Here is a 12,176-nt window from a genome sequence, read left to right as displayed (position 1 = left end):
TAAACTCTTGGATCAATTATAAACTTTGAGACTATTGGGGGGGAGGGGACGGGTATGGAAACTTTCACTTAAGTGTTGATTATGATTATATAAACTTTTATCTAGCCCTGTAGAAATCTGTTACCAATCAAGAGAGAGGTACTTTTTTGTATGTTCAATAACTGCTGTCACTAACAGTGTTAACATCTCTCTCAAATGATTCCACAGGTTTTTATTGGTCTAAGTTCTGATCTGTTCAGTATAGTAACTTGTTTTCAGATTCATTTTAAGTTGACATACCAATATTAGAATTAAAACTTACATTTGAAAGCTGTGGATCACCATGTTACTAGGTTATTTTCGACCCTTTCCACCTGCATTAAAACATGTCACATGATCAGTGCCCTACTCTCTGAAATTTGTGGTTATAATTAACAGTATGATATTAAATATAATTTGTTTTAATTTTATAATATCTTGTCCTGTTTATTTTCTGTTCTGAACTTTCCACTGTCGTGGTTCAGCAAATATGTTTATTTTGTTTTTTGTCTGCCAGATGGTTAGACAAGGAGGTGGTATAACCAGGTCAGTGTGATCTAGGGAAATGGCTGTATTTCAACATATGTATCTCAGAATAGTTTGTATGAAGCAATTTAACAAACCCACAACCAACTATTTGAAACTGAGAAGAATTTTTTAAACTCTGCAAAAATTAAACCATTGACCTGTTCTGTATTTACATAGCCTTGATTTTAGTGGTTTAATAATTTATCACGTTCTGTACCTTGTAAATCTGCATGACCTCATCCCAGTGTGCATTTTCAAAATACTGGATAATTTATAACCTTTTGTAATACCATCAATTATGTTAATATGCATAATGGGCAATGTCCTCATTGACTGCAAAGGACCGGCTGAGGATCTGGCCAGTTGTGTCTTTAGAGATGTCTGCTTGTGTGCATATATTTCCTTGGGGATGATCAAATTTTGTATAAATCACAGCGATCACATCAACCGAGTAATCCCAAGTACCAGCAATTTAAAATGGTCATGATATCTGGTGAGAGTGCAAGTTTGCTATTCTTTCCAGACATATAATTTGATTGTTCTTTAAGTGGAATCTTAGTTTTAAGGGCTTGATCCTGCACCTATTAAAATCAGTGGGAGTGTGTCATTGACTTCAATTGGCATAAGATCAGACCCTAAATGATCATCTTCTTTGCCAGTAATTTAGGAAGATGAAACTTTGTGTTGGTGTGAAATGTTGCTATTTTCAGTGGGATTTCTCTCTTTTTGGTACTTCTAGATGTTACATCCTTAAATCCCAGTACATCAATATGATGTAAATCCCATATTTGGTGTCTCTTGTGTGGTGCTTAGCAATAGATCCAGCTTGAAAGAGATAGGATTGCTACTACATCAGAAAAGTATACAGGTGCATATCAGATTAGAAGAAAATGGAATGTACTTCACACCTATAAAGTGTGGGTAATAGATATCCTGATGCAATATGGCAAACAATTTATCTCCTGCAGTTTTACTATAAGAATGAATTATTGTTGCAGTAGTCCATGCATGTTTATAAAAAGGTGGTGTGTTTTTGTGATGTTAAACCTGACATGATAACTTAAGGTACTGCACACTTTAAGCCATATTTCTAAAATATGAGACTTTGAAAGTATTCATGTGGACAGTCTTTGATTTCAACACTTGACCCATTTTGCTAGACTTCTCTTTCAAAAATTAGTTTTCAGTAAGTGATGCCTTTTATAGCATGCTTAAACCACCTTTACAGTGTAGCTTTCTGGATTTTGAGTTAGTCTTATTGTTTAAATTGAGTCAGAAACTCTTTAGTTCTGGTCCAGCCTCTAATGGTGACTTGATGTGTGGCCTTGAGCAATTTCCACATCTGTATAATATGGGAAGAAAATTTACCTACTTCCGATGGATATTGAAGATATTGTGAAGATTAATGAATAAATTAATGATTGCACAGTGCCTTGAAGATGTAAAACACTACTTAAGAGCACATTGTTTTTGTTCATGAAATTGTGCCTGCAGTTCACTTTTGGAGTCATTTGCCATTGCTTGTAATCTCTGAGCCTTTCGAAGTAGCCCAGCTATTGAAGAGCTGGCACACTTTAGCCCTTAGAGCTGATGTTCCAAGTGCAGTTATTTTTATAACATAGTTGGCTTCATTCACTCTTACACCCTTTATTCAATCTTATGGCCTTAGTTTTTACCAAATCAGAAGTCCTTTCTTGTCATCCCTTGAAGCAAAAGGTCTGGGCTTAGTTATAACCTCCAGTTCATCAAGAGAGTAAAACTACTGAGTCATCACTAACTCCTGGAAGTTCACCTGCGTTGAATCACCTAAGGGATTATTTCTCCCATTTCCTTTTCCACTGACAGAACTTTCATGAGATGTTGATATTCTCCAGACTCTGGAAAAAGGAAAGATGGTTTTTGTCCATGAAGAGTTGACGGGATCTGGTTTACTAGACCTGGCAACAACTACCATCAGTTCTGTCAACAGCCAGGAAACCTGACCAGCTTCTACTAGGTTCCTCAGCAAAGTATTCTGAGATCTCTGGTAGGTTCTGCATACTTGAAAGTGTCTAAATAAGGGAAGCTTCCAGGTAGACACTCCTTACAAGATTATTTGAAGGTTAGGTTATAGGAAGAAAAATGTTTACTCCTTAGCTATACTATCAGTGAAGATTTCCAATTACCATGTTGTGAGAGTGCAGTATGATCAAGATCTTTTGAATAAGCTCATCCCCATCATGGATCTCCTCCCTTACTTTCATAAGTAGCCCGTGAAATCTCAAATCCAGAAGACTAGGTATACGCTTTGGGCTGTGTTTGATACTTCACATGGAGCAGCATTCTCTGACATCGGAGAATGTAGTTTTAGCTTCAGAACTTGAGGCTGTCCTGGAAGGTTGAAGGGAAAGTGTTAGACTTATTTGAGGGATTTGCTTTCTTTGGCAGTGAAACTGGTGAAAAAAGATGAGACCAGGACAAAAGATCAACCCCAGAGATTTTTCCAGTCTTCTAGGGAATATTCATTGTTTTTTGATTCCAAAGACAGTATACTGAACCATGTCCACGTTCTCAGCTTGCTTTCCATCCTCTGGGTAAGCAGAGACGAGCTCAAATTGCTTAATAGTTTACAGGTTGATGCCCACAGAGAACCATTTCTTCAGCCCTTCTGGTGCCTGCAACTGCTTTATCCTTGAGTAAGCAGCAGTTTTGTTAAGTTCAAAAAAGTCTCACCATGGCGATTTTGTCTCACTTTCCAACATGGCAGTCTAGGACATCAGTCCAGTGTGTCCTGGATTATGTAATCTTGGCAAGTTACTCATCATTCCACTATACACAAAGCAAATTCTGCTAGTTCTGGCCTCACATAGCACTTGAGCACTGAAATAAATGTGTATTTGGATGTGTGTGCTTCAGACAGAATACGCCAAGTGGTTGCTTAGTATATGAATGAAAACCTTAAAGATGCCTAACCTTTTTTGGCTGCTGCTTCTTCCAGCTTTTTCTTTTCTTCCTCAATAATTTTCATCTTTTCTTCATATTCATCAGCCCGTGTTTTCCATTCCACCCTGTTGTTTTGAAGACCGTCCAACATTGGTGTAATTTCCTTGTGAAACCTTGAGAATTCCTAAATAAACAATATGAGTTAGTAAACTGTCCATTTATAATGAATGGTTGTTTTCAGGTTCTAGCATGAATACACAAATATAGTTGATGTACAGAAACTTCATTTGCTTTCACTTTCCAGTTTTAGCTGTTTGATTATGTGGCAGGCACAGTGAGAGAGATTTACGTTTGTTTTGTGTTATAAGCTCAGCACTTTGTTGGTGTACACCAGAAAAACCCACAAGCTAGGCAAAGGGAAAAGATGAAGTGTAGTTGTGGTACTTGCAGGTACCATTCCATTGGTGGTGGAGTATGAGGCATGTGGTGGGAGTTTATCAGAAGCACCAAACTGGGTCAGTAACATCAAAGGCCCGAATGATGTGCTGTAAAGTCTACCCTTTTCCCTAAGCCTCCCCCCATCCCAGTACACTCTCCTGGCGTGTCTTTGCCCATGCTCACTATAACACTTGTGATATCTGAAGACTGGACTTTTACCTGTTGTTGTTCAAAATATTACATTTCATTCTACTGCATGGCATTTTGGAAGAGCCTTAAAATCCAGATGGTGTAGAAACATAGATTACATTGCTGTTTAGAAGATGTGAACAACTCAAGTTCTTCCTATGCTAATCCAGCACAGGTGCATACTTTTCATTGATCCCCTTGTGTTATGCTCTTCATGTTAGATGGGGCTCTGTGAAGCTCCATGATTAAGCTCAAACTCAATCTTTTAGGGAACTGAGCAACTTCTGGGGATGCTGAGTGCCCTTGAATTCCTTGGGACTTCAGGGGGTTCCACATCTCCAGAAGATGCTAAGCACCTTTTAGGAGTGTGTGGTACTGTACAGGAGGAGGTGAAAAATCATGACCCTTTGAATGACCGCTATTTGAATGACTAGGAAGGCCCTGCTAACATCTAGAATGTTTTAATCCAAACTATTGTTTGTCACTCGTGTCATTAGAATCAATGCAAAGGAAGAATAAAAGTTTTATTCTTACCTTGTATACAAATGTACACACAAAATCAATGAAACCAACTTGAAGCTTAGGCAATTCATCTGCTTTGTTTCTGTCCATCATAGGCTAGAAAAGAATATCAATATTTTAATGTGAATTTGCTACATTTTGTTTCAATAATAAGACAACTGTTACTGACAAACATGTCTTCAAAAGCTATTATTTCATATTGAAGATAATGCTGTTTAACATGTCAAAATACTTACAATTGGCTGTTGCTCTAGCACAGTTCGCTCCAGATCACCTTGTTCCCAAAATTCATTCGCAACCATAAGGGCAACCTGAGAATGAGAATCTCCTGTGTTACTGATGTTGTATTAAGCAGTACAGTTGTAGAATGATGCTGGAATGTATTCAAGTCTTTCCAGAAAATGCTGAAGAACGTTTTTGTTTAGGATTAATTGAGAATTAATTAGGTTATTTCATTTGAAAAAAACACCAATTTTTCTTCAAGCTAGGAGTGCTGCTGATCCTTCAACTAGCAGAGTGATTCCTAATATATCCAGTAAGACTGATCTACCAGACAGAAGGAAAATGTATAATCCTGTTATCATAGCTATTAATTGAATTTTGCCAGTATGTTTTTTGCTGTAATGCTTATGCTTTTACTTGTGCATATTATGTATGTATCAGCTGAACAAAATTATGTAGGAACTGACAGGAAACATTTTTGCATCTTATTGAACTACTGAAACCTTGCTACTAGCTCCCCTCCTGCGCGTTTTCTTGCTACCAATGTTATCCATGAGATGTTTGGAAAGGTTCTCCAGGAGGAGAGAATTCTGGTAAATAAAAAACAGCAAATACCATCATTGTAGAACGTGTAGACACAAAACTACTCCACACTGTTCTTTCTGGGATCATTAACACACAGGATAGGTGAATTACAGAACAGGAATGCTGCAGTGTGAGGCTTTTGTTAGTAAACAGATGGTATCTGCCATTTTAATGGTATTTTGGGGCATGCTCACTGATTGGTACATAGTTGAAAATAGTATTTTCCATGGTGTTCCAAGACAATAGAGCAACATAATAAAATCTCCTAATTATAAAGTATACTGCTTGGAATGCTTTGCAACTTTGTGTCAGTGTTACATAATTAGAATAGCCATCTGCAGGCTAATCGATGTCTATGAGCCTGACATAGCTCTTTTGCTAGGCCTGCCTCTTACATAGCTGATTCAAGATGTCATGACCAGGAAACTCTATTTTTAGTATACTCAGATGCTAATTGGAAAATAAATAGGATTTCATTCTTTGTGTGAAGGATCTATCCTTTTGTTACTATGGATCTACATAGACTCTGTTCCATCCCAGTGGAGCCTTACAGAGAATCTAATTCTAGTTTTAGAATTGTTCAAGGAAATAACCCAAGAGATCAGCTCTTATTAAAGCCATCTTGTCTGTATAGATACCTATAATTCAAGCACTGACAGCATTTCTAAGTAGTGATGTGCAAGATGATCTCTTCAAAGTCATAAAAGCCCATATCGTTGAATCCATTTTAGAGTGGTTTAGTCAAACTAAAATAGTGCAAGGATCTACGTTTGTCTGTGTATTGGTGTCTAGTTTAAGATCATGCTATTGTAAAGGCCACACCCTAAAGCTGGCAGAAGAAAAGCAAGAATTTGATAAAATAAAAGTGAGTGAGAATCAGTTATCAAGGATCCTTTAAAGAAAGCTAGAATGGATACTACAGGCAGGAACAACTATATTGACTGATTCGCAAGTGGGAGGGTGGGGGCAATGGGGCGACGCCACAGGGGGCTCATGGCATGGAGTGCCTAGTGCCATAGATTGCCTTAATTCGTCCCTGCTTCCAGAAAATGGTGTCCAATTCTCAGGCACAATTTGTAGATGCAAGTGGTTACGCTTTGTTTTACACTTAAATATCTATAGACTTGGAATATAAAATGAATTTTCTGTATTGTCATTCACTGATGATGCAATGAGAGCGCAAATATAAATGTGTATGAAATCAAAATTTTTCTTTTTGAGATACTAACCTGACTTTGCACCTCCCACGGCTTGGTTATAGCCGACAAGTCACAACCAGTCATCATCATAGCCCTTTGAAGAAACAGAAATAGTATAAGTCTGATAGAGAAAAAACCTAGGGGACAGATTTTTAAACTTATTCAGGCACCTAAAGGTGCAGATAGGCGCCTAGTGAGATTTTTAAAAGCGCCTAGGAGACTAACTCCAAAGTGAAGCCAATGGGAGTTAGGTGCCTAATCACTTCTGAAAATCCCACAAGGCGCCTATCTGCAGCTTATGGCTCCTTAATACTTCTAAAGATCTGGCCCTAGATAATTTATTGAAAGAAGAGTAAGATACTAACTACTTACATGATAACTTCTTTTTTGGTTGGGTCGATAGATATATATTTAATTGCCTCCTCTTCTGTTTGCATTTTTTCAACTGCATCCACAATCTTTTGAAACATAGTCCTTTTCCTGTAAAAATATATGAATATTTCATATATAAAGTACTGGTATCCAAAAATGTCTGGGCTTTTGCATAATAGGTGCTTCTTATATTAATGCTTTTCTAAAATAGTATGTTTGGCTTGGTCCAGATCTAACTCCCATTGAAGTCCATCTATTTTAATGAGAGTTATATTTAGGTATTATATAGCTCATAGACTTGGCCATAGATTCCTGACATGTAATGCTTTTGTCAATATGTCAAGCTTTAATATGAAAAGCAACAGATTTCCTAAATCTGTATATTGCTACTTGTGATCATTTTGTTTCTTGAATCTTATCCAAATATTGTAAGGGTTTACATATTTTCATTCTTGATTGATTCTGCAAAGAAATCAACTGGAAAAGGTGAAAAGATCACTATTTATAAAGAGAGGTTAAGTAACATGCTATGTGATCCTTCTGGATGAGAGGTGCTGGAGTGTAGATAGTTATTGCTTAATAAATCTCTTCATTTGCATTTAGAGGTTTCACCTCACTGGACAGAGTTGTAACATACATAAAACATTCTAATATAATTAAAGATATTTATCATTCATTATAAAAAATGCATTGAATATGGATTACTTGTTGACTTCCCTGTTATCTGCCAGCTCTGAGTGTCAAAAATCTTAAAACAATTAAAGGAAAAGAGCTCCATGTGTCTTTTTTAGAAAAACTTCAGAGCTCTTAGGCCCTGATCCAGCATTCATTTTAATCAGTGGGAATATTTCCATTGACTTCAGTTGGTGGTGGATCAGGTTGATAAGATAGTAAATAGACAAATTATTTGATCTTCAGAATTCTTGACACATTTGACACTGGAGATTTTTTTTAATGTCTGGATTTCTTTTATCATACTTTAATTTCTACATCATAGGCCATCCCTGTTTAAGTTTATGGCAGCATTTTGACAATTTCAGTATGAGTGATTCTAGTACAGAATATCTACATAAAATATCACATACACACACTACAATTGGACTACACTATCAACATATTTAGTGCCTTTTGACATATAGTGTGCACTGTCAATGGAAAGTGTATTTGGATGGCCTAATAAATATATGCTCTATATCAGTATGAGACATAGAGGAAAATTCATGATTTCTGTTTTGAGATTTAAAGGCCTCAAGTGAATCAAAGAAAATATCTTATTCCTTATAACGAGCTTGAAGAATGAAGTTTTTCAGAATAACTTCATTTTAAAATATAGCTCTATAATCTGTTTATAACTAGGAAAAACTACAGTCATGATTTGTACAGGATTGAGAATTTTTTCAGTAGGAAGTTATACATAATTTAGTACTTACTTGAAATACAACGCCAAGTCAGTTGCTATTATTGCAACTTCAAATAAATGTAAAACGGTTTCAAACTGGCGCTTATTTAGGTTCTGGAAGATGTTTAAACTCTGCAAGATGGAAAATTTACAAATTCAATTCCTCTTACAAAATTATATTTGGTTTGTATTCTACAGGCTGTACCATAGTATATTATAATAAGCCTGCTCTACAGCCATCTATGGTTCCTTAAATCAAAATAAAATGTTAGATACAGTTTTGGAAAAACAGGTGTGGCTAAAAAAACAGGTAACCTTATGGTGTACTGTGAGGAGAGCTGAAAATGGTTTAATAAAAACACCAAAATTATTTTATATTCCATAGCCTAAACACTTCTGTTACTATTGATGTGATAATAGTGACAGTAGTAAGACATTTTATTTAGAGTTATCAGAAGCAATATACAAGTACAGTGTTTGCAAAGGTAAGAGTGAGATTTCTGCAAGCTTTCTTCTTTTTCTGAAATGCTCTATGAATGTTGAATCATGTCTTCGAATAGCTTGGTCTAGGACAGTTGAAATTGGGAGGTAGTTAGATCTTTGAATTTTTAGTAAAATAACAAAACAAATAATATGTATGCAGTGTTGTAGCTGTGTTGGTCCCAGAACTGTGGAGAGACAAGGTGGGTGAGGTGTGGTATCTTTTATTGGACCAATTTCTGTTGGTGAGAGAGACAACCTTTTTGAGCTTACACAGACGAGCTTGAAGAGCTCTGTGTAAGCTTAAAAGCTTGGCTCTCTCACAAACAGAAGTTGGTTCAATAAAAGATATTACCTTACCCACCTCCTCTCTAAAATAAATAATACCTCTACTTCCTTGGAGAAACCAAAATAGAAAGTAGCTTTGGAGCTCCTTTGGAATGGTAAATTATTAGAACATCTGAGCAACTACAATCTTCACTTGCATGATGCAGTGTGCAGCCAATACATGCTCACCATGTAGTTTAATTTTCTTTTATTGGCTGGATCCCTGCCCATCCCATATCCAAACCAGACCATATTGTTTTTGGGAGATGCATACTTGTTCTCCATTTTCAAACCTCTTAGAATAAAGATTGAGTGTCATTTATCTTAAAATGAAACAAGAATTTGCTTGGAATGTAAACCAGTGGATTGTAATAAGGTATGATTATGAAAACATATACAAAGCAGTTCCTATATTCCTTGTGGTGGCTAAACTTCATGGGTGAAATATCAGGTCTGCTCTTTTATAGCAACTGAATCTAGAACAACTGTCCAAGGGCCATCTTGTTTTATATTAGTTCTTTTTTGGTTTAGTTCTTCCTTGATAGCAGAAACTCCCTTACTGTACAGCTCCTCTTGGAGCATAGTTGCTCCTTCATACATCTTGCAGATTGAGGGGGCAGGGAGGGGATGACACCAGGCAAGGGCCCCATGGCCTTTTGAAATTCACAAGGATGGATAGCAGCCTAACCATCCTCCACTTCAGAGGGCAGACAGGATGAGGACATGTTCCCATTCCTACGGCTGCTAAATTGAGAGTAGGGTCATAAGTGCCTGATAATTCCAAGACAGTAGCTGGGGAACCCCTAAAAGTTACAGTGCTGTAGTATCCTTGAAACCCGTAGTATGGAACCCAGCGGGGTTTCATGAATTTGAGAGCTAGGAATTATGGAGCATTAATTCTCCTGCTTTCACTTTAGTAGTGCTGGCAGTAAGGCTGTGGGTGTGTTTGTGATTTCACTCAGTGGTGAAGGGTGTGACCGCTCTCTAACCTTATTGGTTGGAGAGCAGAAGCCTTTAACTAGCACCTCTTTTAAGATGCAGGATGGAGGGAATCACTACCAAGTGCCCTAAAGTCCTTAAGAAAAAGAGACCATCTTTGGAGCAGGAAGGATCAGGCCACCAATTACCCCATAGAAAACATCTGTTACCTTTGGAGGAGTCATGGGGAAAGAGGATGGTTGGATGGGGCTGGGATAGGTGACCTATAGCTGTGTGATGGGCTTTACCCTATGTCAGCGAACTGTACATGGCCCAGATCTTATCTTCCCAGATTGCACTAGAACCCAGATCCACTCTGTTCTTGGGGATGTTATGAAGACGTAACTCTGCTACATGTATATACAATTAAAAACAAACAACATAACCTACAATACATGTAACACAGCAGTGCCAATTCTTCCCCATGTTCATTTGCTTGTATGTTGTAGCCACATTCCCCACCTTTCATCCATGTCTAGATTTTAAGCCTTTCAGGGCAGTGATTCTTTTTTCCACGTAAGTACTACTAATAATATATCACACATGACTCTAACCTAAGCTGCTGCTCTCCTTCCCCTCCACTGAAGGGAATGAGGATACTGAACCTTCGATAGTTTCAGACTTTGACATATTTCTTAGACTGTTTAAGCTTGTTAGCCTCTCTTTCTTCCCCCTTAAATTGGGGGAGGGGGAAGAGAGCTGCAGTTCAAACTACAGCCTCTTGTGATATCAATATTCAGGAGCTCCAAAGATCTTGACAAGCTTCTCCAGCAACAGTAGGAAGTTAAGGTCTGAGATTTCTAGTATGAAAAACTAGTAGAAAAACATTTTAAAAATGTTTGAAGCCATCTTTATTTATAAAGCTCCCATCTAGTTTCCCATCACCATAGTGTTGAAGCATGTCCCAGGTATTTATGGATTTATCCTGCCAACCTCCCTGTGCAGTAGGGAAATAGTACACATTTACAGGTGGGAAATTGAGGCATAGTGAGAGCAGTTGACTTTTCCAAGGGGACACAGGAGGTCTGTAGGTACAGCTACATTGCACACTCCTTTTGTGGAGTACATACACTACATTCCCCCCAACATGGGTACAAATAACAGTGTATGTAGGGTGTGAGGCACTGCTTAGGTGAGTAAAGACATGCCTGATCCCTGCGCTCTCTACTCCCCCAAGCAGTGCCTTCCCCATCTACACTGCTATTTTTAACCCAGTTTAACCTCTTGGAAAGGTCAGAATCTATAAAAGAGCTTTGGTGTTTATCAGTTTTAGTAGAAAGTGTTTATATACTAACCTCGTCTTGTAGCAGAGTTTTACTGTACTCTAGATGATGTCTTTCTAAAATGGAAGATCCATGAAGTTTTGCTAATGGAGAAGCTGACCTGTTGAAAAACAAGTAATTGTTGACAATGTTTCACAGTACATATTTTTATGACTGTTTTAATTAGTCATAAAACATGTAGTATTAATGTTCTATCGAGCTGCATATTCCACAGAAAGAGTTTGAAATGGTTTAACATTGCTTGACTAACCTAGTTTTGTGGCATGACACAGAATAATACCTGCTTAAAAATGACACAATATGTATATGCCTTCAGCACTGTCATTGAGAAAAGATTAAGGGAGAGAGTTTCAAAAACACAAGGAGCAGTTAGGTGCATAACTCCCATTTGTGCCTTTGAAAATTTACCCCATTTTGTCCTGTGTGTTAGTAGTTCTTGTTTCTTTAATCAATGCACCTTCCATGTGTAGAAACGTACCTATTATTCAGCTGTTTGTATTTATTGCTTTGGTAGGCTCTTGACCTCTCTTCTGGTTGTATCATTCAAAGTGGACCGCCGTGCCACTGCATTTCTAATTTATTATGGTTTGCTTAAATCGAATGAAACTACCATGTTGACTGTGCAATGCTATTTCCTTTCCTTTCCTTGGGCTCTATCCCGCAGAAAGTACTTACAGCTTTATGGACTACGCAGTCCGTGGAAGTTCATACATC

The 12,176-nt window shown here is 37.5% G+C and overlaps 1 protein-coding gene across 1 annotated transcript in view; it reads right to left on the bottom strand.

Moving 5' to 3' along the window:
* Nucleotides 1-333: 333 nt before the first annotated feature.
* PDE6C (phosphodiesterase 6C) overlaps nucleotides 334-12,176 on the bottom strand; it is a 50,284-nt gene continuing 38,441 nt past the window's right edge. The window contains exons 13-20 of the mRNA XM_026650988.1: nucleotides 11,475-11,562; nucleotides 8,426-8,526; nucleotides 6,996-7,103; nucleotides 6,654-6,717; nucleotides 4,854-4,928; nucleotides 4,630-4,713; nucleotides 3,499-3,652; nucleotides 334-353 (exon numbers count right to left, since the gene is read on the bottom strand). Of these exons, the coding sequence (XP_026506773.1) occupies nucleotides 334-353; nucleotides 3,499-3,652; nucleotides 4,630-4,713; nucleotides 4,854-4,928; nucleotides 6,654-6,717; nucleotides 6,996-7,103; nucleotides 8,426-8,526; nucleotides 11,475-11,562 (694 nt within the window). The remainder of the gene's footprint in view (nucleotides 354-3,498; nucleotides 3,653-4,629; nucleotides 4,714-4,853; nucleotides 4,929-6,653; nucleotides 6,718-6,995; nucleotides 7,104-8,425; nucleotides 8,527-11,474; nucleotides 11,563-12,176) is intronic.

The sequence above is a fragment of the Terrapene carolina genome, unplaced genomic scaffold (assembly GCF_002925995.2).
Source record: "Terrapene carolina triunguis isolate 2854851 unplaced genomic scaffold, T_m_triunguis-2.0 Scaffold95, whole genome shotgun sequence".
NCBI classification, from domain to species: Eukaryota; Metazoa; Chordata; order Testudines; family Emydidae; genus Terrapene; species Terrapene triunguis.
This window is presented reverse-complemented; position numbering and strand designations above follow the sequence as displayed.